This window comes from Prinia subflava, chromosome 7 (genome assembly GCF_021018805.1).
Source record: "Prinia subflava isolate CZ2003 ecotype Zambia chromosome 7, Cam_Psub_1.2, whole genome shotgun sequence".
NCBI classification, from domain to species: Eukaryota; Metazoa; Chordata; class Aves; order Passeriformes; family Cisticolidae; genus Prinia; species Prinia subflava.
Genome location: NC_086253.1, coordinates 12,692,788 through 12,717,507, shown reverse-complemented (window position 1 = coordinate 12,717,507; position 24,720 = coordinate 12,692,788). Strand labels below are relative to the sequence as shown.

Below are 24,720 nucleotides of genomic sequence, written 5' to 3'. Positions count from 1 at the left end.
TGGTACTGAAAGACTGCACTTTGTACAATGAGCGTATCTGCCCAGGATTCTCAGAGACATCAAAGTAGTCAGAAGACAAAAGCTCTCCAGAGGTGAACAGTGTTATTACACCTTCCAGAAACCCAGCTGAGGGGGCACGAAAGACAAAGATATTCCAAGTCAAGTACAGTATGTAAAATCTGTATGAACATCTATTTTATAGAAAAAGCAATGAGATGGGGTGGAAGTCTCCAAGGAAGTGTAATTAGCTGGTTAAACAAATACTGAACAACTATTGATCACTTTTGTACAAAGTTTATTAAGATGTTCAGAAGAATGAACTTGAAAAATCATGTAGCAAATAGTAATTTTAATTTAGATCATAAGGCAACTTAAAACACCTAGAGCATTTATATAGCTGACAAATAAAAATACAGCTATAATAACTATCCCTGAGCAATACTGCATTTTAAATATTGTAATAAAGTTACTCAAATGTACCTATGTATGCAGACATAAAATAGTTAAAACCTTTTAAAAGATGAAGACCTGAAGATAAGCAACTTACACTTTAAAGATGTGAAGCATGACTGGTTTTGGCAAACTTAAATATTGCATTTAAACAAATCGAGTTGTTAACTTATCCTACAAGCTACTTCAACTAGTGCTGAATGCACTTTATTTTGCTTTGTCTTATCCTTTGTATTACATACTATTAGGTTAAAACCTTTTTCATTAATATAACAGTAACAGCCAAAGACAATGTATATCTCTTTCATTAGTAAACATTCCATGTGTTCAGCAATGGTGTGAATTTGGAAGAACACAGTATCCTTTGACAGTCCAGACTTTAGGCAACACTCACAAGGAGTAGATTTTAACAAGTTTCAATATTCAGTTTCTACATTCTCCTATTTTCCAAAAGGCATGGGTGGAAAAGTATTTCCACAAGGATCTACATAAAGTGGTCTAGCAACTAGATCGTGCCCAGGTCTTCAGACAGTTTAAGTATCTCAGTCAACATGAACAGACACCTAATAAAAATAACATGTTATTTTATTTTCCCAACTGAGTATAACTAGTACCTTTTAATTTAATATCAGCCACTTCACTGCTGAGGAAGAAAAAATGGCAACTTCATTAACAGGCACTGCTAAAAATGAAAATTAATTTACAGAGAAGAAACAACCTGAATACTGAAAAACAGTGCATACATCAAAAGAACTTAATGCGTGCTCCAAATTTCTTGTGTAGTGTTAGTATTGTTCACTGTATTGCTGGTCATTCACAGCTTGATCATCCACCTTTGGCTGTGGACAAACTGTACGAGCACAAGCAGAATTTATTTATTTAACAAATGGCACTGCCAAATGTCAACCAGCTTTCCCTTACCCCATCCACACTTTTTTAAACAGATCAAGAAATGTCTCCTATAAGTAAGTTTACAAGTACAAACATAGGTTCCAGATAACAGTACATGGAAATAATATAGTATTAAAATCCCACAACATTTGACTTAAGTATCACTTACTTCCAAATCAAACAACATGATTTGAGCAGGAAGTTTGAGTAGGTGACCTCTGAGGCCCCCAGAGATTATATTTAAAGGTCCCTTTCAACACTAACTATTCTATGGTGCTAATACTTACTACCCATGTCCTTAATATTCAAATATAAATAGAAGCTTTACAAAATGAAAGGCCTCATGTAACTAAGATGTGTAAAACCTATTTATCTTCCAATTAGTCACTAATCAGTTGCTTTTTCCTATGGTTATGTTCATTGATTTACTAATCAGGTAGATTAAGAATTACTGTATTAGAGCAAACAGGCAGTATCAGAAACAACAGAAGTACTGGAATGTAACAAAAGTGACATACACTTTGCAGGACTGCAGTTACTTGAGTCCTTCACACGAAGCTGAAAGAACAGAAACAAACAAACCCAATTTAACAAAAATCTTTTAAGGTTGTATATACTGCACAAGCTGCATCACGTACTAAATGAATTAATGGCTTTGGAACATCAAGTAATAACTTGTCTCTAATTATTAGGCAAATAATTATTTGACCTAATACAGGTCAAATTTTCCCACACACTTCAAGCACTCAGACAGAACACAGCTAATGACAGAACCAACAAACATGGACACGTTTGTATCAGTAAGTGTGGCTCAAGTTCCCATAGTAAAGAGGTTCTGAATTAAGTATTCTCTTTTTCAGAAGTCTGAGTTTTGTCAGAAGTTAATTATCTCCTTGAAAATCAGCCTTCTTGATATCTCAAAAATAGAGGGGAAAATGCAACAGTGGTTTAGTTTGTTATTAAAAAAATATTAAAAATCTCAGTTTCACCATCCCAGCCATTAAACATTCTTTGCCTACAACTTTGTCAGTACAAGAAGCTACACTCTGAATCCAGCAATCCAGCACAGTCTTATTTTTGCTGTACTCCGAAAAATGCTGAAGAATCTCACCAGAAAGGATTTGTGATGGCAAGCAAAGCCAAACAGGCTTCCTCCCCACTCCCTTGAGAAGTACCACAAACAAGACCTGCTGAAGGAGTAGCTTCCCTGGATGACATGAGACAAATGTGATACACAGGACATCCTTTACTCTATTTACTGAGCTGTATTTGATGTCTTCCTTAGCTTTTTACCTTTTACTGGATTCATTTGATAAGTATATACTAACAAAAGATGTGGCAGCTATTGAGAAAGCATTTTCAAGTCAACAAAACAGATGAGTTGACCTTTGAAAAGTTCTTTTTAGAAAGAACAAAGCACTTCTCGTATCTGGCAATCTCCCACACAGCAAGTTGATCTGGGCTGTGCATCACAGAAAATGAAAACAGCACACTTGAAAACAAAGATATGACAAAGATTTTTAATTTAGAAAATAGAGAAGGCCTTTGCATGGATGTTGATATCAGGTCAAGCAGCTTTACTAAGAAGTTCTCCCAGTCTAGGCAAAAGCTGTAGGTTTTTGGCCTGTACGTTCCCAAACCATCCATTCTCACTAATGCTTCTTTTCAATGTCTAGAATGGAATTTTAGAGAAGTGGAAAGGATACTCTTCCCCTTTGGATAATTGCATGTTCTCTGGTTACTGTATATGCCACAAAATGTCACAATTCTAAGAATGTACAAAAAACAAAGAAGGAATGCCTAAATGACCTCCCAATCCTTAAATGTCTAACAAAGCAGTTCCCACAACAAGATAAATACTTTTATGTGCTTAAAAAATTCAATTATTTACCTGAAGGGCTTATCCCAGGAGTGACACAAGCATCACAACACCCATGAACTGAATGAAGAGCAACACAGGTGTCAAAAATGACCAGACAGGCCACAAGGCAACATTGAAACTGGGAATAAAAGCAGAAAGTATTTGGTAAGCTCAGTTGTCATATTACAGAAACACCAAGCATATAAAGGAAACATGTCAAAAGAAGAAATAAGATTTAAATTACTTGACCTGGAAATATATTTGTTTCTGAAAACAAAACATATGAAAGGTGAAAGGGTAAAGATACCTTTTACTTTCAGAAAATCTGTATCTGAAGCCCCTGAAAGTTATCTACTCTTTGATTTTTCCACGGCATATTTGGCAACCGAGAGAAGCCTTAATCTGAACTTTCATCCAGACAGATTTCAGTTAACTGAAGAGACAGGAGGAAAACCAGCTTCTTTTACAACTGACTTACAATAACTACAGATTTGACTAATTATAAACCATAGGAAATCTTTATTTTCTTCAATCTTCCTTTTTTTCACCATTGCAACAAATACTGCCTGATACTCCAATACAACAGCTAAACAATAGGAAATCAATTTTCATGCAGAAAGCAAATAAATACACTGGCACAATGTCTATAATTTTCTTCATTCACATTTGCTCAGTTCTGACTCATATAACCTCATAAGTAAAGCAACTCTTACTAAAAGTGCCATTCTCAGACAAAATATCAACCCTTAAAGCTCTTATGGCAATAGTCAGAGGTCTAACATTCTGTGTATGTTTGCTACTTAAAGACTGTTTCCAATGAAGAACTCTGACAGAAACTGATTGAGCTGAGTTTTTTCTCAGATGGAGAGACTGCACCTTTGTCTTTACTTGTAAACTGCACAAGTAGTTGCCAGAGGTGAGAAATTTACACTAAGAAAGATAACTTCAGTTTTCACGTAAATTTTCAAGACAGAAAAGATCCAGTACATCTCCAGGTACACAATATACAGTTTCAACTGTTGCAATTCTTGCTTTGTGGATGAAAATTGAAAGTGCAAGAAATTATGCTACATAGAACTGGTATTGTCACCAATACACGTAGCAGAACTACAGAAATTATGCTTTCTATAAAATGAGCCCTTTAACACACAGACTTGCAGAGGTTTAGCAGAAGTTTGCACACAGTGTTTGAACTCACCAAATTGCTGCTGCTATAAAGGTAGCTGTTGTGACAGGAATGAGTGCAGGGTACTGTTCATCATAGTCCTGAATTCCACAGTACCACTCGAGATACAGTATGCAGTAAAAGGCAATAGCTAAACATGCAGCCAGTAAACAAGTGCCACAGGAAAGCCACCAGCTGCAGGGAGAAAAGCACAGTAAACCACGTTTAGCACCATCACATTGCAGTTTGCACAGTAATCTTCACTCCAGTCTACAAACAGAACAGGCAGTATCTGTTAAATATACAGATTGCAGCCTAGAGTTCCTGGAGGTTTTACCTTAAATTTATTTTAAAAACACTTTTTGCCCTTAAAATCTGTCTAATACAAACAACTGAGTTTACTTTTGCAACAAAACTTCTTTTCATATATTGTCCCCTCAAATATTTTGGGAATTCAGTGTGACAGATCTTGTCAGGAATCTACTACACAACCACACCAAAACCACTTTGTCACTAATAAAGTAAAATAGGCCCCACTGCAACTGTGCTTTTCACTATAAATTAGACTGGTGATCTTTGTGCAACAGAAATGCTGCAGAAAGCTTTAATATGGTTTCAGTTTGTGAACTCTCAAATTTAACAGACAAGAAGTATGAAGATTTTTCTTTATAATTGCTGAAGAAAACCATGGAGAAATCCAGAATTTTGAATTCAGAATCATAAAAACACTGGGTATGAGATTATTTACAGAGATACACTTTTGAGGCTTCAAGACTAGTTCAGATAAGGAAATTTAGGAGGAAGATGCACTTTAATAAGATCCTATGTGTGTATTAAGAAATAAAAATTTTAAAAAATTAATTCTTACCATGACTTGATTACTAAATTACAAAGGGTAATCAAGGATCCTCCTACTCCTACATTTGCTCCGGAATGGTACAGCAAACATAATATGCTACTTTGAGATCTTGCTACTACCACCTGAGAACTCTGCAATGAGAGAACTATTGCCATGGCCTACCTAGACAAGCCCTGCAGGAAGACAAGGTCCTGACCCCAAATTTTGATTACACCTTGCAGTCACTGGTTTTGCTTTCACAGTCAGATGTATGAAGGGTGTAACTAGCCTGGGAGAGCAGCTCCAGAGAACCTCACAGCACAGAGCCCTGTGCAGCTTCCACGTACTGATATAACAATCACAACAGCAATGTGTTTTAAAAGCACTTCCAGCTGAAGCTGTCTAAAAACATTTAACACATCAACCCCATCAAAAACAAATTAATAGAAAAGAAATAGACTAGAAATAAAAATTACTTCACAGAAATTATTTCACTAATCTGAAAATAATTTAGAGATCTTCTAGAGAAATGAACTTCTGTTTGACCTTTAAGGATTAATTTCAGAGGGTTTATTGTAAAAATAAAATCAAAACCTAAATACTTCTAACAAAACAGGCAGCTATTTCTTGGACTTAAATGAAAACTTGAAGGTACATCATTAAAATGTCTGGTACAGAACAAACTTTGCATGTACAAAGATGACTCAGTAGAATTTAGAGAGAAATAAAATAACTAGCAAAATTTAAGCATTGCATTTACTTTACAATTAGTTCACTAATATCAGCTTAGGTGATCATCTGGTCCAACCTCCCTGCTGAAGCAAGCCCAGCTACTGCCCAGAATCATGTCCAGATGGCCTTTGAGTATCTCCAAGGATGGAGACTCCACAACCTACCTGGGCAATTTGTTCAGTGCTCAGTCACCCTCACAGTAAAAGTGTTTCCTGATCTTTAGAGGGAACCTCCTCCATTTCACTTTGTGCCCACTGCCTCTGGTCCTGTCCTGGACACCACTGGAAAGCGCCTGGCTCTGTCTTCTTTGCACCCTCCCTTCAGGTATTCACCTGTACTGACAAGATGCCTCTGAGCCTTCTCTTCTCCAGGCTGAACAGTCCCAGGTTTCTCTATTCCTATTGCAGACCTTGCTCATCCATGAATTAAAATACAGTGACCAGATGTAACAAACTGAGTATGACTGTAACACTAAAACACACCTTTTTGTAAGAAAAGATACCTTACCTATCTGTTTGCATAGTTTCTTTAATGTTTTTTAAAAAATCAAAGTAGTATGTCACAGCTATTGATGCCAAAATCCAGAATGCAGAATGAATGTTCAGTCTGTTAAGAGGCCTCATCGTCTTCTCTACAGCTGTAGACTCTTCTGTAAATAAGAACATAATTATAGCACTAAAGCCAGTCATTAAATGGAGTATCATTACAGTTATGTAAAGCATGATGCTTTATCTTTTAATTCATTTATCCTGGGAGACTATTCTACTCATCATAATACACTTTGTACTACAAATATTCTAAAATATTCTAAAAAGCTCTGAACATTTACCAAAATGAAACAGACTTAGCAAGGTATCCTTCAATAAAAGGATAAAGTAGTAACAATCAGCACAATACCATGTCTGTGTATCTTTTTAGGAAACAGGTGACTAGATTTTGTAAGGGTAGTTTAACTAATTAAAAGCCCCTGGTGTTATTATGGCATTTTTATTAATCTAGCATATAGAATTTCAGACTGTTATTTCCAATGACTAATTTATTTGTACCCTTCTTTATGAGTTTTAGTATTTGCAAAATGATTTCAGGCATAAATAATTTTCTCAATTGCAGATAATTCACAAATTTTCAGCTGCAGTTTCAAGAGCTAGCTTGACTTACACTGCACACTTTCAGCAGGTAAATGACAACCAGCACTGTGCAGGAAACGACCTTCTCTTTTTCCCCTCATTACCGTGTACTGTTTTAGAGAGAGAGACATCAGAGCGAGCAGATGAGAAAGCCCTCTGTTGTGCACGACAGTGTCCACGTAACATGGTATTTATACACACTGTCAAAACAGGTATCAGGGGTGGTTTTGATGTCGCACACTGAAGTTTATCACTAGGAGTTCCTGGTGACCTGTGTGCCTTCAGCAGTGTCACACGTGCCTATTTCTCCACACGCACCGCCACCAGCCGAGCGTACCCACAGCTCTGCTGGAGCTTACAGGCAGCTTTATTTTTCATTTCCTAGATTCCTCCTCATCCTACTGGAGCCTGGGCCTGGAGCATTCGAGCACTGCAGTCCGCAGCTACGAGCCCCTCGCGTCTCCCACACCCAGCTCGCCGCCGGGCGCGGACACCTGAGGGCAGGCGGGGCCGCGCTCCGCGCCGCTCGACCCGAGGCGGCCCCGCTGCCGTCCCAGCGCCCGCCCGGCGGGGCCCGGCACCGCTCCCCGCGCCCCGGCACCACCCACCGGCCGTCCCGCCGCCCCGGCCAGGCGGCTGCGGCTCCTGCGGCTCCCGGGGCTCCCGGGGCTCCGGCCCGCGCCGCCCCGGGCGCCGCAGCCTCGGCAGCGCGTCCCCGCCGCCGCCGGGCTCCATGTTGGGCCGCTCCGGCAGTGACGCGGCGGGGCGGGAGCGCGGCGGCCGCCACCGCCCCGGCGTGAGGGGCAGCGGCGGCGCCCGGCGCCAGCGAGCCGTGAGGGGAACGGGAACAGCTCCGGGAACGACACTGATCCCCCTGGAGACGGGCAGCAGTGCCGAGCACAGCCCAGTGCCGCTGGGAAGGCTGCGGTGCCGAAATGATTCAGAAAAAAAAAAAAAATCAACAAAACTCTGTGCGTAGAAATGTTTTCCTCATCTGCCAGATGTTCTCGTGGGCAGATGTTAGGGAAATCTCAATTGCTGTGACACAGACCAGTGGTGTAGGTTACAAATGGTTGCAGCATGATGCTGATAACACCAAGCTGGTAGGTTCGGTCCCTCAGGGGCCGTTCACCCAAGGGCTGGATTCCATCACCCCTTGGGTCCTTCCCAGCTCGGAATATTCTGTGATTCCCTGAAATGCAAAGCTCTGGGAGGTGTCCAGAGCCACGGGAGTCCTGTAGCACTCGAGACTGCGGCTCGTAACTGGAAATGATAAACATATTTGCAAGACAATCTATAGGTAAAAGTTAAATAAACTAATAATATAGCAAAATAGATTGTTTCAGTTCTGTAGTTGATTTCTGCATAACTAGATACAAAGTCACATCAGCACGTTTCTGCAAACAAAACCTTGAAACCAATTATACTACTGCGGCTTTCTTGTTTATTCACATGGACAAACTCAAAACTAGTTAATTTTGCTGGCAGGTGAACCTTAGGTCTGGTCCTTATAAGAATACTATGAATATTAAGAGTACTGTGAAAATGTGTACTGTATCTTCTGGGGTGTGTTCAGTGATTAAGCCATTAATACAGCTTTTGAAATTGAAAATTGTTTCTAATAGTAAAGATTCATTAGATTAATTAGATGATCCATATGATTGTTACAAAGCCTGTGTTTTCTCAGAGAAATTGTGTGGCATAACATTCCAACTAAGGCAAAAATCCTGCAGACTTCAATAACTGTCCAATATGGCAGCTGTAACATATAGCTTTTCTTTACAGTGGGATTAAATGTAGAAATATTCAATAAAAGCTCTGATTTTTATAAGGAAGATTGATGAAAGAAAAACCTAATTTCAGTATATGTGTTTTACTTACCAAAATCAAATTTACAGTCCTTCTCACTGTGTATAGATTAAAGTTCAGAAATCCAAGTGTTTAATAACCTGATTGTACTTTTCCTCTCAGAAGGCATATTTTGCATTAAAACAATGATTATGAGAAATGTGTGAAATTTTTACTTACCACATGCATTCTTTGCATATTGTGCTGCATTTATCAACAGAAATGCCTTGCAGATACTTCCTCTGTAGTTTTATATTGAGAAAAATGGAAAATCAAAAAGAATGGAATGTAGGCAGTGATTAAATAATTATGTATTTTATCAGTAAACCCTAAAAAATTTTAGGCCATCCTAAGGGAAGAAACTAACTGGTTGAAATCAGTTAGGGTAAAAGCTAAACTTTCTGTAACTTGCACTGTTTGAGCAGTTCTAAACCTGCTGGATAACTATATTTTCCTAAATATATTATTGTCCTTTTTATTAATGAGTGAGATTATAGGAACAAAGGAAAACAGGGTTCTGGTTATTCTTTATTACTGCACTTTGAGTAAATTCAGCCTAAATGATACAAGAACAGAAAAAAAAAAATTCTTTCTCTGCAGAAAGACAGGCCTTCATTTACATCTGAATTTCATGTGAGAGATGTAAGTAGAAATTGTTTTCCCAGCCTTAAGACATGTATCACTTGAGGACAAACCCCATGGCATCCTTAGTGACTACAGGGATTATTCTTTATGTAGTTCAGTTGAATATTTTGAAGCTAGCAGCTCATGGGAGATCAGAGCTCTGCTTTCTTATCAATGAAATAGAGGTTTCTTTGTTTTATTTCCTTTGAGTGAAATGACTACCTCAGCCTTCACTTTCATCTTAGTGATTCAAATAAGAAACAAAGGAAATCTTCATGCACTTTCTTTGCAAAAGCTGTTCATAGGCTAGATCTTTGATTTAAATGTAGCAATTAAATAAATATATATGCTTGGAAAGGTTAAGATCTGTCTGTGTTGTTAAACTGAACACTTGTGTTTACCTACAGAGTAGGTATTGTGCAAAGAGCTGAAATAAGAGCTTCCTTCCTGGACTCACTATTGACCTTAACTGAGACCGCTCATGTTCTGTGTTTGTAGAGCTGAGAGGTTTTCTGTGATCTTTTCACAGAGCTTCTCTGATTCAGAAATTATTAATCTGCCAAAGAATAGATAGCGATCAGGAGCTGAACCAAGACTGTCACAAAATGAACAACACAATTAACAAAGCATCTAATCAACAGGCCTGTTATGGATAATTAATTCTTCCAAGTTACTGTTTAAGAATCCCTGCACAAATGTAAGGAAGTATTTTAAAATGTGATTCTTGATGTGATAACTTTAGTTAAAAGTCTGTGAAATCAATTTGTGAATTTGAAGATTCCAGGAAAGAAATGTAGCAATTTTTTTGTGAACTGTATTCCTGATCTCTCGCATAATGTGATTCAATTTCCATATCTTGGGAACTGAATTCAACACCTTCACATTCTTTTATTTTAAGTAGAAAATAATGTTTTGTATATTAGTTGAATATCTTTAAATATTCAGGTTTTTTGGTTATAAGCTGAATTCTGCAATTTATTTGGATATTTTGAATTTTCTTGTTGCTCACTGAATATTTGCTGCTTAGTGATTAGTTGGTTATATGTTGATTTACAAGTAATTCTTAATGGTACACAAATGTGGTAGCTTTTTGTGTCTCTTGACTGGGTAGATATAAAATTTAGAATTGGAATTACCAGTTAAATTCTCACTTTTAGGAAGTCAAATTAGTTTTCTATTATTCTAGCCAATATTCATAACTTTTTCCCTATCACAGAAATCAATAGCTAAATAAGCCCAAATATTATCTGTTCACAAAAGACCTGGTTGGAATTTTCTTCACTCCATATCTAAGTAGGATGGGCTCCTTCCTATGTTAATTTTTAGCTGAAGTAGTTTGGACACAATATAGACATATTTTTTCATTTTGAGGAAATATTGTGCTATATAGTCTGTGCTTTCTGTTCATGAACTAAAGTCAGTAGTTATCTGCTGCCTATCTTCCACTACCAGGACTAAAAGATTGGATGGGTAGAGATTCTCAATCCTTTCTGAACCTTGTCCTTGGATTAAAGTATTGTGCATCCTTTCTTACACTGGGTGAAAAGGTAAATACATTGTCTGACTCATCTAGGTAACAAAAAAAGCCACCAAACAGTATAAACAGTTCCCTTGCTTTCATCTTGCATTCTTTTAACTACTTTAAATTCAGTACAATGGAAAAGGACTTAAAAGCATTTGGTGTGAATAACTTAATGCAGATCTGAAAAACAACTGCTGGGTAAAACTCAATTGGCTCTGAATGTGGTCCATATACAAACTCCTGAACTCCAGCTGAATTCTCATGCGAGTATTAAATTGCAGTGCAGCCTTGGATTGACCCTTTAGGAAGGAAACAATACATAGAATAGTGTGTTTGATACCAAGAAGGCTCTATATTTAAGCATGCAAGCATTTGAACTTCTTCACGAAGAAAAAGAAAGCAGAAAAGATAAAGGCACTGTAAAAGGTGAAGAGGGCATCTAGGAGAGCAGAAAAAAATGCACGACATAAAGACAACTAATTTATCTAGGTATGTTGTTCCTTACCTTGAAAACTGTCAGCAAATTATTAAAAAAAATTAGCTGAAGTATTTATTTTGATAGAAGATCATCTTAACCCTTAAAGATGTTAGTGTTTGACTCTTGCTTTTTTAAAATCAGCAATACAAATATAAGAAGACTGTTCTGTTCATTCCATGTTTAAATGTGCAAACCCAAAATATTTATCCAAATATCCAAAAATCATCCTATTTATCCAAAATAAATCTGGATAAACCATTCTCCTAGAAGTGGCTATGTAAATTTTCTTTCTCTCTCTCTTCTAAATCATTTGTTGAGTTTAGTTTCACGAAACTATGCTTACTTTCTTGAGGGAGTACAATGGCTCTCAAAATGTTTTCCCAAGACCACAGTTTAATGATACAAAGCACTTGGCAGCAATACTCCAGCTATAATTGTTCTTGACTACTCAATCCCCAGTAGTGGTATATAATACCTCTCAGTTTGAGGATTTGATCTGGTTTTAAAAGCCTGCAAAAATGCAGGGGGTGGTGGAGAGGCAAAATCAAATGGCCAGATGTGGGAGAGTGGGAAAGAGAACACTTGGGACTTACTGAAACCAATTTCTTCAGGAAATAGTCTGTGCTACCATGCATCTGTAACAAAATGAAAAGAATTTCATACTTAGGACATTTAGGAACATCCTAAAGTGTGTTTTTTGAATAATGAACATCAGATCTAATTCACACAGGAAAGACTATAAATTGCGAGAAAGACATTCAAGTGCATCATTCAACATTTACAGTACAGGAGTACTTCTCTCTTTTGGTGTGACACTTTATTTCTCTATTGGTAGGGGTTAGCATTATTTTAGGCTGTGATAGAATATTAACTATTGTTTTGGAGATGTCTAGTGTCACCACCACCTGTGATTTGACTGATGTACTAAAGCAGGAACAAAGCTTCTTGGTCATGTTAACAAGATTGGAAAGTACAGTTCAGCACAGCAATATCTCATTGCTGTGTATAGTGTGGGACTCAGCTCATGCTGTTTCTGTGGAGTCTTGAAAAAAAATAAACACAAAACAAAGCTCTTACATGCTTCATTCATGGCAAATGTTTTCTTTACCATTGTCCTTCCCAGTCCATTAGCACTTACATATTCTGTAGGGTCAATTTTTCATGTATTTTGAACACGTAATTCATTGGACAACAGAGTTAGAAGGAACACTGACTGAGTGCTAAACTGTACAAGATAGGAAGAGAAAGATGTTTCCATTATGAAGACTGAATTCAGCAATTTGAATTTTTGGCTAGAGGGTGGCAGTACAATTCCCATTACTGTTTTGGCTAATCTGTGTAACATAAACTGGTCTTGTTTATGAACAATCATAAGAACTTAAGAACATCAGATGAGCTCAAATTTTTTCTTCTCATGGAAAACTTAACCAGTGCTAACCTCTGGAATCACTTCAGTTCTGAGAGTTCACCAAAGAAAGATGAAACTTTCATAGGTATAATACCTGAGCAAGAGGCAGGAGGAAACATATTTTCATGATATAAAACACGGTAAGAAAAAACAGTCTAGGAGAAAATCCTGGTCCTGTCTCATCCACAGAGAACATGAGAACATTTGTCATATATGGATACTATACAGTGTCAATAGGTGTGTATTCCTCCTGGAATTCCTTCTCACCAAGAGAGGCCAGCAGAAGAACAAAAAATCTGAGTATAAAAGTGCACTTTGTGCTTTGTGTTTATACATTAATGGCTGGATGGAAGTTTATTTTGTGGCTACTGCAAGGAACAGAATGGAGGAGTAAACACAGTGTGGTTTGAGCCACCTGCAATGCAGATGAAATTCTGGTTCTTTTCCATTCAGGTTCTTTTTCTTTGTCACCAAAGTGAGGTGTAGTGATCTGAATACTTTCAAATGGATTTCATGCTGCCTGAGAGGAAGATCTCATTATGTTTAAAAGCATCTTTTTTCTGGTAAACCAAATATATATGTGAGTTGAGCTTGACTGTAATCGGGCCTTAATTAGGTTTTTTATACTAATTTTGTACTAATGCATGCCACAAAGAAGTTTGAGAAGAGGTTTTTAATTGGTGGGTAGGCATACAGACACCATTTCTGGTTTTCTGTTACTTTCAAGTAATTTCAGGTACTACAAAACTACTTCTGTTGGAAGTCAGTATTTTACTTCTATTGTAGCTCAGGTATGAGCTTGTGTAGCAAGAACAGTTTCTACTAGAAGATTCTAATAGCAAGGGCAAAACACACAAAAGATTGGACAATTCTAAATCTTCTAGAATAAATTTTAAAAGGAAAGAAAAAAAGATGAATTTGGAAAGGACTAAGATCTGAGATCGGCAGTTCTGAAGAAGCAAGTTCAATCTAAGCAAAAAGCTTGAAGGTTTTTCAGCCTTTGCTGTCTGAGAGCATAAAAGCATGAGGATTCAGGTGCAAAAGGAATTACATCTGAGAATTGCAAAGAAAAGCAGGAGATTACAAGGGGCAAAAGGAACTGTATCCTAAAAGTGCAAGGGAAAGTTACTAGTAAAACTTCCTCTATCTCTAGTGAAAATTAGAATTCAATATAAAGTAACCCTTCCTGTAAAAGTACTAATGGGAAACATAATATGCAGCTTTTCTTGGCTGACAGAGCAGAAAAGAAACTTAGAGGACTTATTCCTGTTTTTTTTCTTAAAGACTAATCTGGGAGAAGAAAGGGGTAAATGTTGAATATATTGCCTGAGATATCTTGTAACCTGTGAACACAGCTCAATGTACAGAACAATATGCCTTTTTTCACTTATCTCACACAAAAAGTTTAATATTTGCTCTCTGATTTCCTTAATAAGGGTGAGTGTTACAGCCTTAAAAGTTTCTGAATGAAATCATGTATTGGGTCTCTGTATCCTGTGGTCATCTGCTACGAGCCACTACTCATGTCAGGCTCTCACTACATTGTCCTGATGCAACTGGATTATAGCACCAGGTGGGAGGATCAGCTTTCACTGGAGAAAGAACAAACTACTCTAATGCACCAGGACAGTGGAGGGTTGAGCACAACAAATAAGTAGCTGTCCTTTGAAGCTTTTTTTCTTCCAGTGATTGAAGTCCCTGCTTAAGTGCTTATGCCATACTTATAATGAAAGCTACTAGCTTTAAACAATTTTCTAATTTCTTCCTTCCCCACCCTGCCACAAAGACACTTAATTTTCAATACACTATTTTAGAAAGGAAAATTTTAACAATAAGGTGTAATTACGGACCATGTTATGCTATTTAGAAAATCATTAAAACATATTCTGGATTAAAACAATACTGGTAAATAAGATGCTTAATTAATGAATACAAATTAGAGAGGTCCTGCTGGTTTTGTGTCTTGAAGGATTCTCAATGATCTGTGAGGCATTATGCCTCCCTCTGAAACAATTACCATCAAATTTGTAGTAATTTCAATCTGATCAAGACATCATTTGTTGCAAGGAGTAAATTAAAGTCCAGATCTGTTGTAAGGGGAAAAGTCAATTTTAGTCCTCTGAGTCCTTTATTGTCTAATGAAAAAACATTGAAGTCAGGGTTTTTTTCAGTGGAGAGCTGCATGTCAATAATGCATTTATGCATGGACTGGAATAGCACTTGAAGCCTTCTACAATTAGAGGCATAGACTCATCTACCAAACTACAGCATTACCAGGAACACCCAGAAACAAAAATGTGCCTACAAAGCATATTGCTCCCCTTCCCCTTCTTTCTGCCAACAAAGATAACAGATAAAAGGTAATACTGCAGCAACATACACTGAGGTTATACTATTATAATTATTACAGGGCTGCAGCAGACTCCCACTAGTGACTGTCAAATAGATGCATGCATTAGATTCATTCTGTGAAATCATGAGGGGGAAAACTGAACATCAGCTGGTGCTGCTTCATCCTTTACAGAGAGAGGGGAAGAATAATTTACCATGTAAATTTACCATACCAGGAAGTATGTTTACCACTCCACACAAGCACCACTAAGCCAACTGTGGGAATGCACAGGGGAGGACACCATTTGAACCTTTAAGAATCCTAACAGTTAAAGCAGGAAAGAAAATTACAAGGTCACATCCTACTCTGAGCTCATCTGCATACTGATTTGATATTCCTTATTTCCAGCTTTCAACTGATCCATAGTGTTTGAACACTTAGCTTCATTCAGCAATCACTGCAGTAAACCCTGAGCATCAGACACCAGAACCCTGCAATGACAGGAGCCAAGATTCTGGTTATCTGTTAGAGTGAACAGAAAGAACTGTTCTATAGCTTCAATAAAAACTAACACTGAAGAGATCTTGAATTCATTAGGTGCTTTCTTGTGACATTTACAGTAAGACAAATATGCACGCAGAAAAACTGAACCCAGTTTATCACAGTTAATTTTTTAGTATTTATACCTTTAATATATTCTGTATTTCTATAAATTCAGATATTTTTACTATGGAGTTTTATAGAAGTGTATCTGCTTGAAATCACTAAGCAATTTTTAAAAACACCATAGGACCGGCTGCTTTATAATGTTGTTTTTAAGAGACTATGTCATTATAGGAAACTTTCTACTTGGAAGTAATTTTGCCTTTAAGTAAAAACCTGTAAAACTTCAAGTAACTTTCCCCAGGCAGCTCTGTCTCATACATACCTGTAACATTTCTGACCTAGCTAAATTGTTTTGGTGACAGCAATACAACAGCCCCTTCAAATAATTTCTGGATTTATTATGCAATTATAAAGTGACAATATTCATTATATTTAAGGTTGCATTTTGAGGTAATCTATCTCAATTTTTAGTCCACATAACCACTTCTACTGATATCTGTTGCATTACTAATCAAGACTTTCAGTAGCAATGCATATACAGCTAACTCAGTCTTTAAATTTTCACTGAATGTGCAATATTGCATACACAAATCTGACACCTTATTTATACACTTTACAATACAGAATCAGCAGTTTATTAAAGGCTGCATACACTATCCACAGTGCATAAAGTGGGCATCAGTCATACCATTTTAAATTTTGGCATAACAAAACATGTATTCCACAGTGAGTTTTTGAATATGAAAATCCTATTTGCTGTGAAAATAATTCCTGCAAAAAGCCACACAACCCAGGTCTTGACAAACATTCATGCCTATACATGATATTCATTACTGGAAGAATTTTAATAGAGTATGCCAGCAATTATTTTCAATGCCTCTTAAAACTTGTACCAAAAAATATACATTTTCTGTAAAATCAAAAAATAAAATATCTGAAAATGTTCTGTGATAGATCTAGAAAAAGGGAAGGAATCCAGTATTAAAAGTTAAATTCTCCTTTCACATACACAATTTAAATTGATACCAATGCATAGTATATTTACAGCTAACAGAAGAGTTTGACTCCATCTGCAAGATTAAAATGCAACAGCTATGAAAAGTATGCAAACTGTTTATTTCACAAGTTTCACTTTGTCCTTTAGAACTCTAAATTTGGGATTATTATTCACTTTCTTATTGAATATGACTAGGATCTCCTCTTCTGTTTTGTGACATTCACCAGCTACTGCATAATATTGAGCTATCACCTGCACAAAGAGAGAGAAATGGTTTTTAGTCCATAAAGATAATTGCATTGTAAGCAATAATACATTTACATTACTGCATTAAAAGTGGCATGGAAGCTATTGTGCTATTATTCCATTGCAGAACTAGCACTGAATTTCTCGTGTAATTCAGTAAGCAATAAAGAACTTGTCCTTCAGCTGACATTCTGTTAATTGATATTCCATTAAAATGTTTTTGTTTATGCAAGCCAGAATTTTCTGAGCTTCAGCATTACACAAATAAATTCACAAGACCAAAGGAGATTAAAAAAAACATGTAGCGTACCTTTTTTCTTAGTTTTTTAACTGAAATTTCATTGTCTGGAGCCTGTTTCAGAACTGCTTTGATGGTTCCCTTCCAGTTGAATTTACCTAGAAAATAATTAGGTGTACAACATCGTTAGTAAAAGGAGTTCTTCTTCTCTACTAGTAACCAGCCATTAATCTCCTAATTTTGGAATCTGTTCTGGCTACCACAAGTTGTCACCTTACTAACCCTACAACAGGAGGATGTCTTAAGCATAAAGTCATCAGCTGTTCCTGATATATAATATATAACAGAATAGAGACAAAGAATCAACACAGCACTTGAACAACAGGGGTCAGAGTTGTTTTTATTTAACTTCTGCACTTCAGCTATTAAGCAGAAACTCTTAAATAATGCAGGAATAGTTAAGATCCTGCCTCTCCACACAGGCAGTCAAATTTGACCATACCACCTTCAGAGGTCATTGGTGGTTTCCAAATTCTATTTCATGGCTTGCCACAGAAGCTGTATTTCTATCATGCATTAGGTCTTTTGCAGAGAAGTTTTGTAACAATCCAAAATGCTCCTTTAAGAATACCTTTATCTGCTCCCACATTTTCTTCATTTTCATTGATGTTTTCTGTTTCCATGTCCTCTGAAATGCTCTCAGTTTTCATTCTCTTTGTTTTAGTATGAGGTTCCTCTAGAGATGGTATTAGATAAACATACACAAGAAAGATTTAAAACTACATAAGTTTTTGTTCTTGTAACATGAGTTTATATTTGCAAAGTGGTTCAGATTTTATAAAAGAAATGTACAATCATTGTAAAAATAATCTAATTTGTGTATCTAATGCACTACTTTAAAATTCTACTTAGGTAGTTTATTAAGCTTTGAAAGTGGGAAAAAGCATCTTTAAAACAAACAAGAATATAAGTTGTATGACAGACCTTCTCCATGTTTATGTTTGCGTTTCTTTATGTTTGTTTCCTGTTCTGTTTCACTGCGATTGCCATCTCCATTTATTTCAAGTTCATCCTCCACACTCTCTTTTCCTTTTTTGGACTTTTTATTCTTTTTCACTTCTGCCTGGCTTTCTAATTTCAAATCTTTTTTCTCCTTCTTTGTGTTCTTTTGTCTCTCTTCTTTTCGTTCCCTCTTACTCTTCTTTCTCTCACTTTTGGCATCTGTAATTCCATTTGCTTCTGCCTTTGTATTTTCCCCAGTTTCTGCAGACTGCTGCTCTTCCTTCTGTTGTGGTTTGTCTTGCTCTTTTTCATTTGACATCTTTTGTTAAAAGAAAGATTATTACATTTTTACATGCATTTTTTGACATTGCAACTTTCTTCTACTAGATCACTAGTAACTATTCAGAACACTGATATCCTGAAATCAATTAAACTGATCACATGTGATGTCACCAGTGACCTGAGAAGAAGCACTAGTGAAATAATATGTCTGATTCTTCTTTTAACTTAACAGACTAAATTGTAATTAACATCACAGAAGAAATGTTATCTTACAACATATGTAAATTCCTAGTTGAAGTAAGTGTCTATTGTGTTTTAAATTATTTGCCAAATGTAATTAAGGAAGTGACAACTCTTTGATTTACACAAACAAGTGTACTTCAGTGTACAGAATTCATGGTTATGTTCCTGTCCTTTAGTAAACATGTTTCTTTCCTGGCTCTTATATTTGGATTGCTCAGAAAAACCACAAATAAACTTAACTGGAATCATCAAATCAGAAACACAAAGCATCATCAACAGGGGATTAATGTCAAAGCTATGCCTATGCTCTTCCTCACAAGAATGTGGGGGAAGGCGGGGAGAGCACCTTTATATCAACTGAGAAATGAGCTTCTCCAACAGCTTTTGAGAAGCAGCAGCAGATGCAAACAAACAAAACAACACCCGAGCAAAACACGCTGAGCTAGTAATGAAATATCAAAGAATTGGACACTGACAAAAAGTCAGAGTGAGTCCACAATTTGGACTAAGAAATGGGAGGAACTTGCACCACAAACTGGAGGATCTCTCTCCCTGCTAATGAAATAGGTAAAATATGTGCTTGATAATTTCTCACTCCAATACACATAAATTTGAGACCAATAAACTCTGAAAGATGTCTTATTCTTAGTGTATGCTAAAAGATTGGAACAAAGAAAAAGGCAGTGCTTTTTTCTTTTTTTATGTACTAGTAGTATAAATTAGCCTTCTGATTTCATGGCACAATTGTGTCACCATGTCCAAGTTTTCAATCACAACCTATCCAGTATGAACAACTACTTCAGCAACAGTTTTTTGTTCCACAAATAAACAATTTAGTCAAGAAATATTATATCATAATACAATCTATTGGAACTATGGGAGACAATGTTTCCACTAACACCTATAAAGGGAGTCTGAAAGGTTTTTGTTCAAACATTTTGGAGCGCATTCTCATTTTATAATGTTGTACCTCCAGTTAAACTTACATTTCTGCTTGCTTCTGAGAAAACATCCCACACCTGATCTTGCAAATTGCTGTCATTAATTCTCAAACTGTTCTTGATCCAATTCTGTTCATAGAAAAAAAATAACAGTAACTGAAAAACTCTCTCTGATTTTCTTTCTTCCTTATCATATAATTAGTTCTGTTTTTTTGTTTTTCATTTAAGAATCTAATCACTGCTTTTGACTAAACCTCTGATTAGAGGTTACTCCTATCAATCTCTCAAGCCTCTTTACTACATTGTTTCATGTAATGCCTAGGTACTGTTAAGATAGCAAGTGGTAAATATATACAAAAGATAATCCTCAAGCTTTTGATCCAAATGGCTATGTTAAGGTCCTACCAAATCTTCTGACTGTTCCATGAGTTAAAACTTTAATGACCTGATCTTATTTATTTGGGTACTGGACATATGGTCACACCCCTAATTGGATATCTTAGGTTATTACAGGAGAATATGATTTAAGTAAATATCTCAATGCAAACATTTGAAAATCGTTTGGGTTACTGTGGGTGTTCCTGATGAAAATGAAATTATAGCAGTAAATTATGCTGTTCACACTATCTACAAGAGATCAACTTTTAGAAATGTGGACCTCAGTGTTAAATGTAATATAAAGATTTTTTGCATTGCAGTGAAAACCCCAGGAAAGGTGCATTAGTAAATTAGAACGATTAACTGCAAAAACTTTTGATCTTCCACTTCAGTGTATCTCATCAAAAAGAGAGGCTTCTGGAAAACACCATTTTTCCTGCTCAGAACACTAATTCTGTAGGGGAATATTCTAACCTTCAACTTGCTAGCAACAATTTCACCACAGCTCTATTAAGTCCTATTTGAGTGCTTTGCAAGCAAGCCTGATCTCCTCTCAGCCTCACACTCTGTGGCAAAGAACAGAGAGGAGGGGAAAAAAAGGCCACTTTGGAGTAATTCTTTACTCTTGATGAAATTCTTCACACACAGTAAATTCTCCGCATCTGTAATTTACTTTAGTGAAGCATGCAGAGTGGGAGATTCTGTCAGAATACTGAGTAACAGAAAAACTCTCAAAACAAGATCTTGCCCTCAGGAAAAAACAAAGCCAAAGAAATAAATCTTTAAAAGTATGTCTAAGAATTTGGACATTCAACAGAAATAGCAAATATCCAAAAAAGAAAGGTGTTGAAAACAGAACAAACCTACATATGGAGATTAGGCTTGTAACGTAATTCTCTGGTTTAATACCTAATTCAACTGGTAGACCAAGAGTCCTTTTAAGCAAATAAATGTATTTTACAATGACTGCCTATCAGCAATTCAGTTATTACACAATCTATACGAATGCCCAAATAAGCAATTTGTCCATCCTTTGTTAAGAGAGTGGCATTCCCTAAAAAAGTGTTTTTATGCTCACTGCATGGATTACTGCAAATCTCTGTTAAAACATACCTGAAACTTTACTTTTTTTCTTGGAATGTTATCAAAGGCACGCATTTGCTCCAGGACGTTCCGCACTTTAGGGTTTATGTTGGGTTTCTTCATTACTTCATGAATTTTCTGAATGAAGAAAAACAGAATTAAATCAGCAAACCAGCATAAGGATCAAATGGTACATGTCAGGTGTGCAAGTCTGAAATACACTGGGCAGAAATCACGCAGCACCCACAGCTGGTATAGTATGCTCATAGAAAGTGTTCAAAAAACTTGAGACAAACACTCACCTTTGGCTCTATCACAGATCATCAGATGTGTCAAAGTTATCTATATAAACATTTATACCTGTGTAGCTAAGTACAGGCAAGCAGGACTGCTCACCAGTGCTTTCTGATGAGTAGGTTACAAACTGTAATAAAAACATCTCAAACTAAAGCCACGGAATCACAGAAGTGATTCTTGCAGCATGAGAAAGACCTGCATTAAAAAAGGCAACTTTTTGGTTTTGGAGTTAATTATGAAAAATCAGGCTTACTTTTGATGCCACAGCTGACATGCATTTCTTCTGGCAGAAGAGCCAGCTTTAAGAAACATTTACCCCTATATGAGAGCTCTGGATATTCCTGTGCTATGGGTGTTAGCACAAGAGATTAGAACAGGGCCTCGTGGCAGTCCCTTGAACAGCACTGCTGCTTATGGGGGGAAAAATGCTCTGGGCCTCCCACTATTTAGATAGAGTGTGCAGCCACTGGATACTGCAGAGCCTGTGTGTACTTCTGAAAGTCTGATGACGGAAAGAAGACTATCAGAAAAAAGTGTCTCGTAATAAACCCTCATCCTTCTACACAGGAATTATTTACTATTGAGGCAGCTACCAATGTTCATAAGCAACAGCACTGACATCATGCTGCCTTTACAATTGCCCTCAAACAGTACTCAGTCTCAACAGGAGCACTCATCTCTGACTTTAAGGGTATTCATGTATGCTTCAAGTACAACTTAGCACTTTGTTAGGATGTCTTCTACATGATGGAAATCAACAATTCCATGCAAAAAGTAATTTATTACTAATGGGGTTTTAAAGATGTGCTTGAGGTCCTTCCAAAAACCTTTGAAAGACAGCCATAAGAGGGTAGATTCTTGTGTAAGACAGAAAGGGTAGGAGATATTTCTATCCATGCAGGAGCTTCTCCTGTTCAATATACTTACAAAAGATCTGACAAGAGGACAGAAAATGTTCTTGATGATATTCAGGGTGAGGACTATGGGGGTTCCAGAAAGATCTTAAGAAAGTGAGTGACTAGGTAATAGAAAGGTGAAATGCATTCAACACAATTCATAAAAATTCATAAAAAGCAAGAAGGAAAAGCAATCCCAATTTCACATCCAAAATGGCAGGCTTTAGGTGACCATTGGAGCTTAGATACACGACCTCAGGGTTAAAATAGCCAGTTCCATGAAAATGCCAGCACAATGATCAGCAGCAGTGAAAAAAAACCAGACCAAAAATCCACCCAAAAGTAGATTAACAGTCAAAAAACAGTTAGAAAGGAATAAAAGACACAGAAAACATAATTATGACATGGTAAATGTATGGTTCACTCACATCTTGAACAGTATTTCACAAGCATACAGTAGAGTGGGAAGATTTTAGAAGACCAAAAGATATAATTTATATATGAAGAACAACTGAGCAGGGTACAATTTCTGAGCCTTGAACAAAGAATATGAGATGGGGAGGGATGCCTGTATACAGAGATCTACAAAAGCATAAATGGCATGAAAAGGACAACTACCAATGTCTCTTTGTATGCAGCTGGGAACATTAAACTAAATCAAACACAAAGATACATTTCTTACCAGAATAAACACAGACCTACCAAGGAAATGCTGTAAGATAGCTGGGGATATTGGTAAAACTCGATCTCTGGGTGGAGCCAGTAGAGGCTCTTTTCTGTCTCTGATAATTGCAGACAACAGTTACTGTAGGTATATACAGTACAAAACGTACCTGAATCCACTCCTGCTGTTTAGCATCTCCTTTGTTAGTTTTGGCTTCAAAGCCTTTCCCACCGTATTTCTGGTCTTCACTTACGCACTTCACGTGTTCCTTATAGTCATCACCCCTGAACATAAGAGATTTTTAACCACGGGTCACTGAAATGCTTCAGACTTCAAACTATGCAACACTTAGCTAACCAACAAGCTGAAGTAATAAATGATTTAAATGAACAGATCGTTTAAACTTCATTACTGTCAACACTTGAATTTTTAAAATGTGATCTGCTTAAAGTACATGCTTATAAGACCACAGACATTTCTGTCATGCTACAGCTTTCAGTGGAAGTTTCTGACTTGCTTCTCTTGTATTTGTGACAAGTGAGCGAGTCTGCAGAGTGAGCAAGGCTAATTCCCATCCTTTACATACCAGAAATCCTTGCCACAATCCATGCAAGACAGGCACTGACAGTTTCTGCAGATGTTCACATGCTTTTCAACCTGTGCTTTCTTCACAGCTTCTCCACACGCATTGCATGTGAAAACTACCATGTTGGCGAGTGGTCAGGAGCCTCTTCCTTCCCACAGAAGCGCAACTCTAGGAATACAAGAAGATCTTAATTCACAGCTTGAAAGAAACACTCGGAGGGCCGAAATGAAAGGCACCAGTGCACCCACTGACAGACTGGGTGAGCAGGCCGGGGCTGCACATGCAAGAGCTCATTTCACCTGATGCTCTTCCTGAGCGCAGGGGAGATCAGTACCCCGCGAACAGCAATCCCTGTACCCGCCGCTCCAACGGGGAACCAGTAACCCCCGTACCCATCACCCACACTGGAGAACCAGTGATTAATATCAGCCACCCCTACCTGCCACCCCAGCTGGGAACCGGTAACCCCCGTACCCATCACCCACACTGGAGAACCAGTGATTAATATCAGCCACCCCTACCTGCCACCCCAGCCGGGGAACCAGTAACCCCCGCACCCGCCATCCCAACCCCGAACCGGTGACCCCCGTACCGCCCCCACGCCGATCGGCCGCACAGGCGGCGTTCCCCGTTCCCTCCTCTCCCCTGCGGGCCCTCCCGCTCCCCAGAGCTGCAGGCCCGTCTCGGCCGGGCCCTGCCGAGCGGCAGCGCTGGGGGGTGGCCGGGCCACACCGCCTGGGAAGCTCGGCGTGGCCGCCACCCGCGCTCCTGGGAGGCAGCCGGCTGCTGCCGTGCCGGGCCGTGCCGGGCCGGGCCGTGCCGGGCCGGGCCGGGCCCTCTCACCCCGCTCCCGCTCCCCCGTACCTCCGCGGCCGCCGCCGCCCCGCGCGGCACGTGCCGCACCGTCCCGCCGCCGCTCGCCGCTCGCCGCCCGCGCCTGCGCCGCCGCCGCCCCGCGCGGCCCCGGCAGCGGAAGGGGACGGGA

The 24,720-nt window shown here is 38.0% G+C and overlaps 2 protein-coding genes across 3 annotated transcripts; both read right to left on the bottom strand.

The window, feature by feature from the left end:
- Positions 1 to 278: 278 nt before the first annotated feature.
- TMEM128 (transmembrane protein 128) lies at positions 279 to 8,008 on the bottom strand. 2 transcript variants are annotated; one of them, XM_063401616.1, is made up of 6 exons: positions 7,673 to 8,008; positions 6,445 to 6,586; positions 4,401 to 4,562; positions 3,233 to 3,341; positions 1,860 to 1,899; positions 279 to 1,300 (listed from the first exon to the last, which is right to left on the bottom strand). In XM_063401616.1, exons 1-4 carry the CDS (start codon positions 7,797 to 7,799, stop codon positions 3,242 to 3,244), a joined length of 531 nt encoding a protein of 176 aa, XP_063257686.1. In that variant the 5' UTR covers positions 7,800 to 8,008; the 3' UTR covers positions 279 to 1,300; positions 1,860 to 1,899; positions 3,233 to 3,241. The 2 variants fall into 2 exon arrangements, with proteins under 2 accessions (XP_063257686.1, XP_063257685.1); XM_063401615.1 differs by having other exon boundaries at positions 279 to 1,899; positions 7,673 to 8,001.
- Positions 8,009 to 16,977: 8,969 nt separating this feature from the next.
- Positions 16,978 to 24,718, bottom strand: LYAR (Ly1 antibody reactive). The gene is made up of 9 exons (XM_063401614.1): positions 24,600 to 24,718; positions 23,736 to 23,903; positions 23,319 to 23,433; positions 21,323 to 21,430; positions 19,877 to 19,960; positions 18,348 to 18,684; positions 17,995 to 18,099; positions 17,436 to 17,521; positions 16,978 to 17,131 (listed from the first exon to the last, which is right to left on the bottom strand). The coding sequence occupies exons 2-9, from the start codon at positions 23,855 to 23,857 to the stop codon at positions 16,997 to 16,999; spliced, it is 1,092 nt and encodes a 363-aa protein (XP_063257684.1). The 5' UTR covers positions 23,858 to 23,903; positions 24,600 to 24,718; the 3' UTR covers positions 16,978 to 16,996.
- Positions 24,719 to 24,720: the final 2 nt, after the last annotated feature.

What these genes read in the sequence shown, in the direction of transcription:
- TMEM128 (XM_063401616.1), bottom strand. Translation starts at nt 7,799, where the DNA reads ATGGAGCCCGGCGGCGGCGGGGACGCGCTGCCGAGGCTGCGGCGCCCG. An exon ending in CCGGGGCGGCGGGACGGCCG is followed by an intron (nt 6,587 to 7,672) that starts GTGGGTGGTGCC and finishes TCTTATTTACAG; the next exon opens with AAGAGTCTACAGCTGTAGAG. An exon ending in TTTATAGCAGCAGCAATTTG is followed by an intron (nt 3,342 to 4,400) that starts GTGAGTTCAAAC and finishes TTTTATTCCCAG; the next exon opens with TTTCAATGTTGCCTTGTGGC.
- LYAR (XM_063401614.1), bottom strand. Translation starts at nt 23,857, where the DNA reads ATGGTAGTTTTCACATGCAATGCGTGTGGAGAAGCTGTGAAGAAAGCA. An exon ending in AAATGTGGGAGCAGATAAAG is followed by an intron (nt 17,522 to 17,994) that starts GTATTCTTAAAG and finishes ATTATTTTCTAG; the next exon opens with GTAAATTCAACTGGAAGGGA. An exon ending in TTAAAAAACTAAGAAAAAAG is followed by an intron (nt 17,132 to 17,435) that starts GTACGCTACATG and finishes CTCTTTGTGCAG; the next exon opens with GTGATAGCTCAATATTATGC.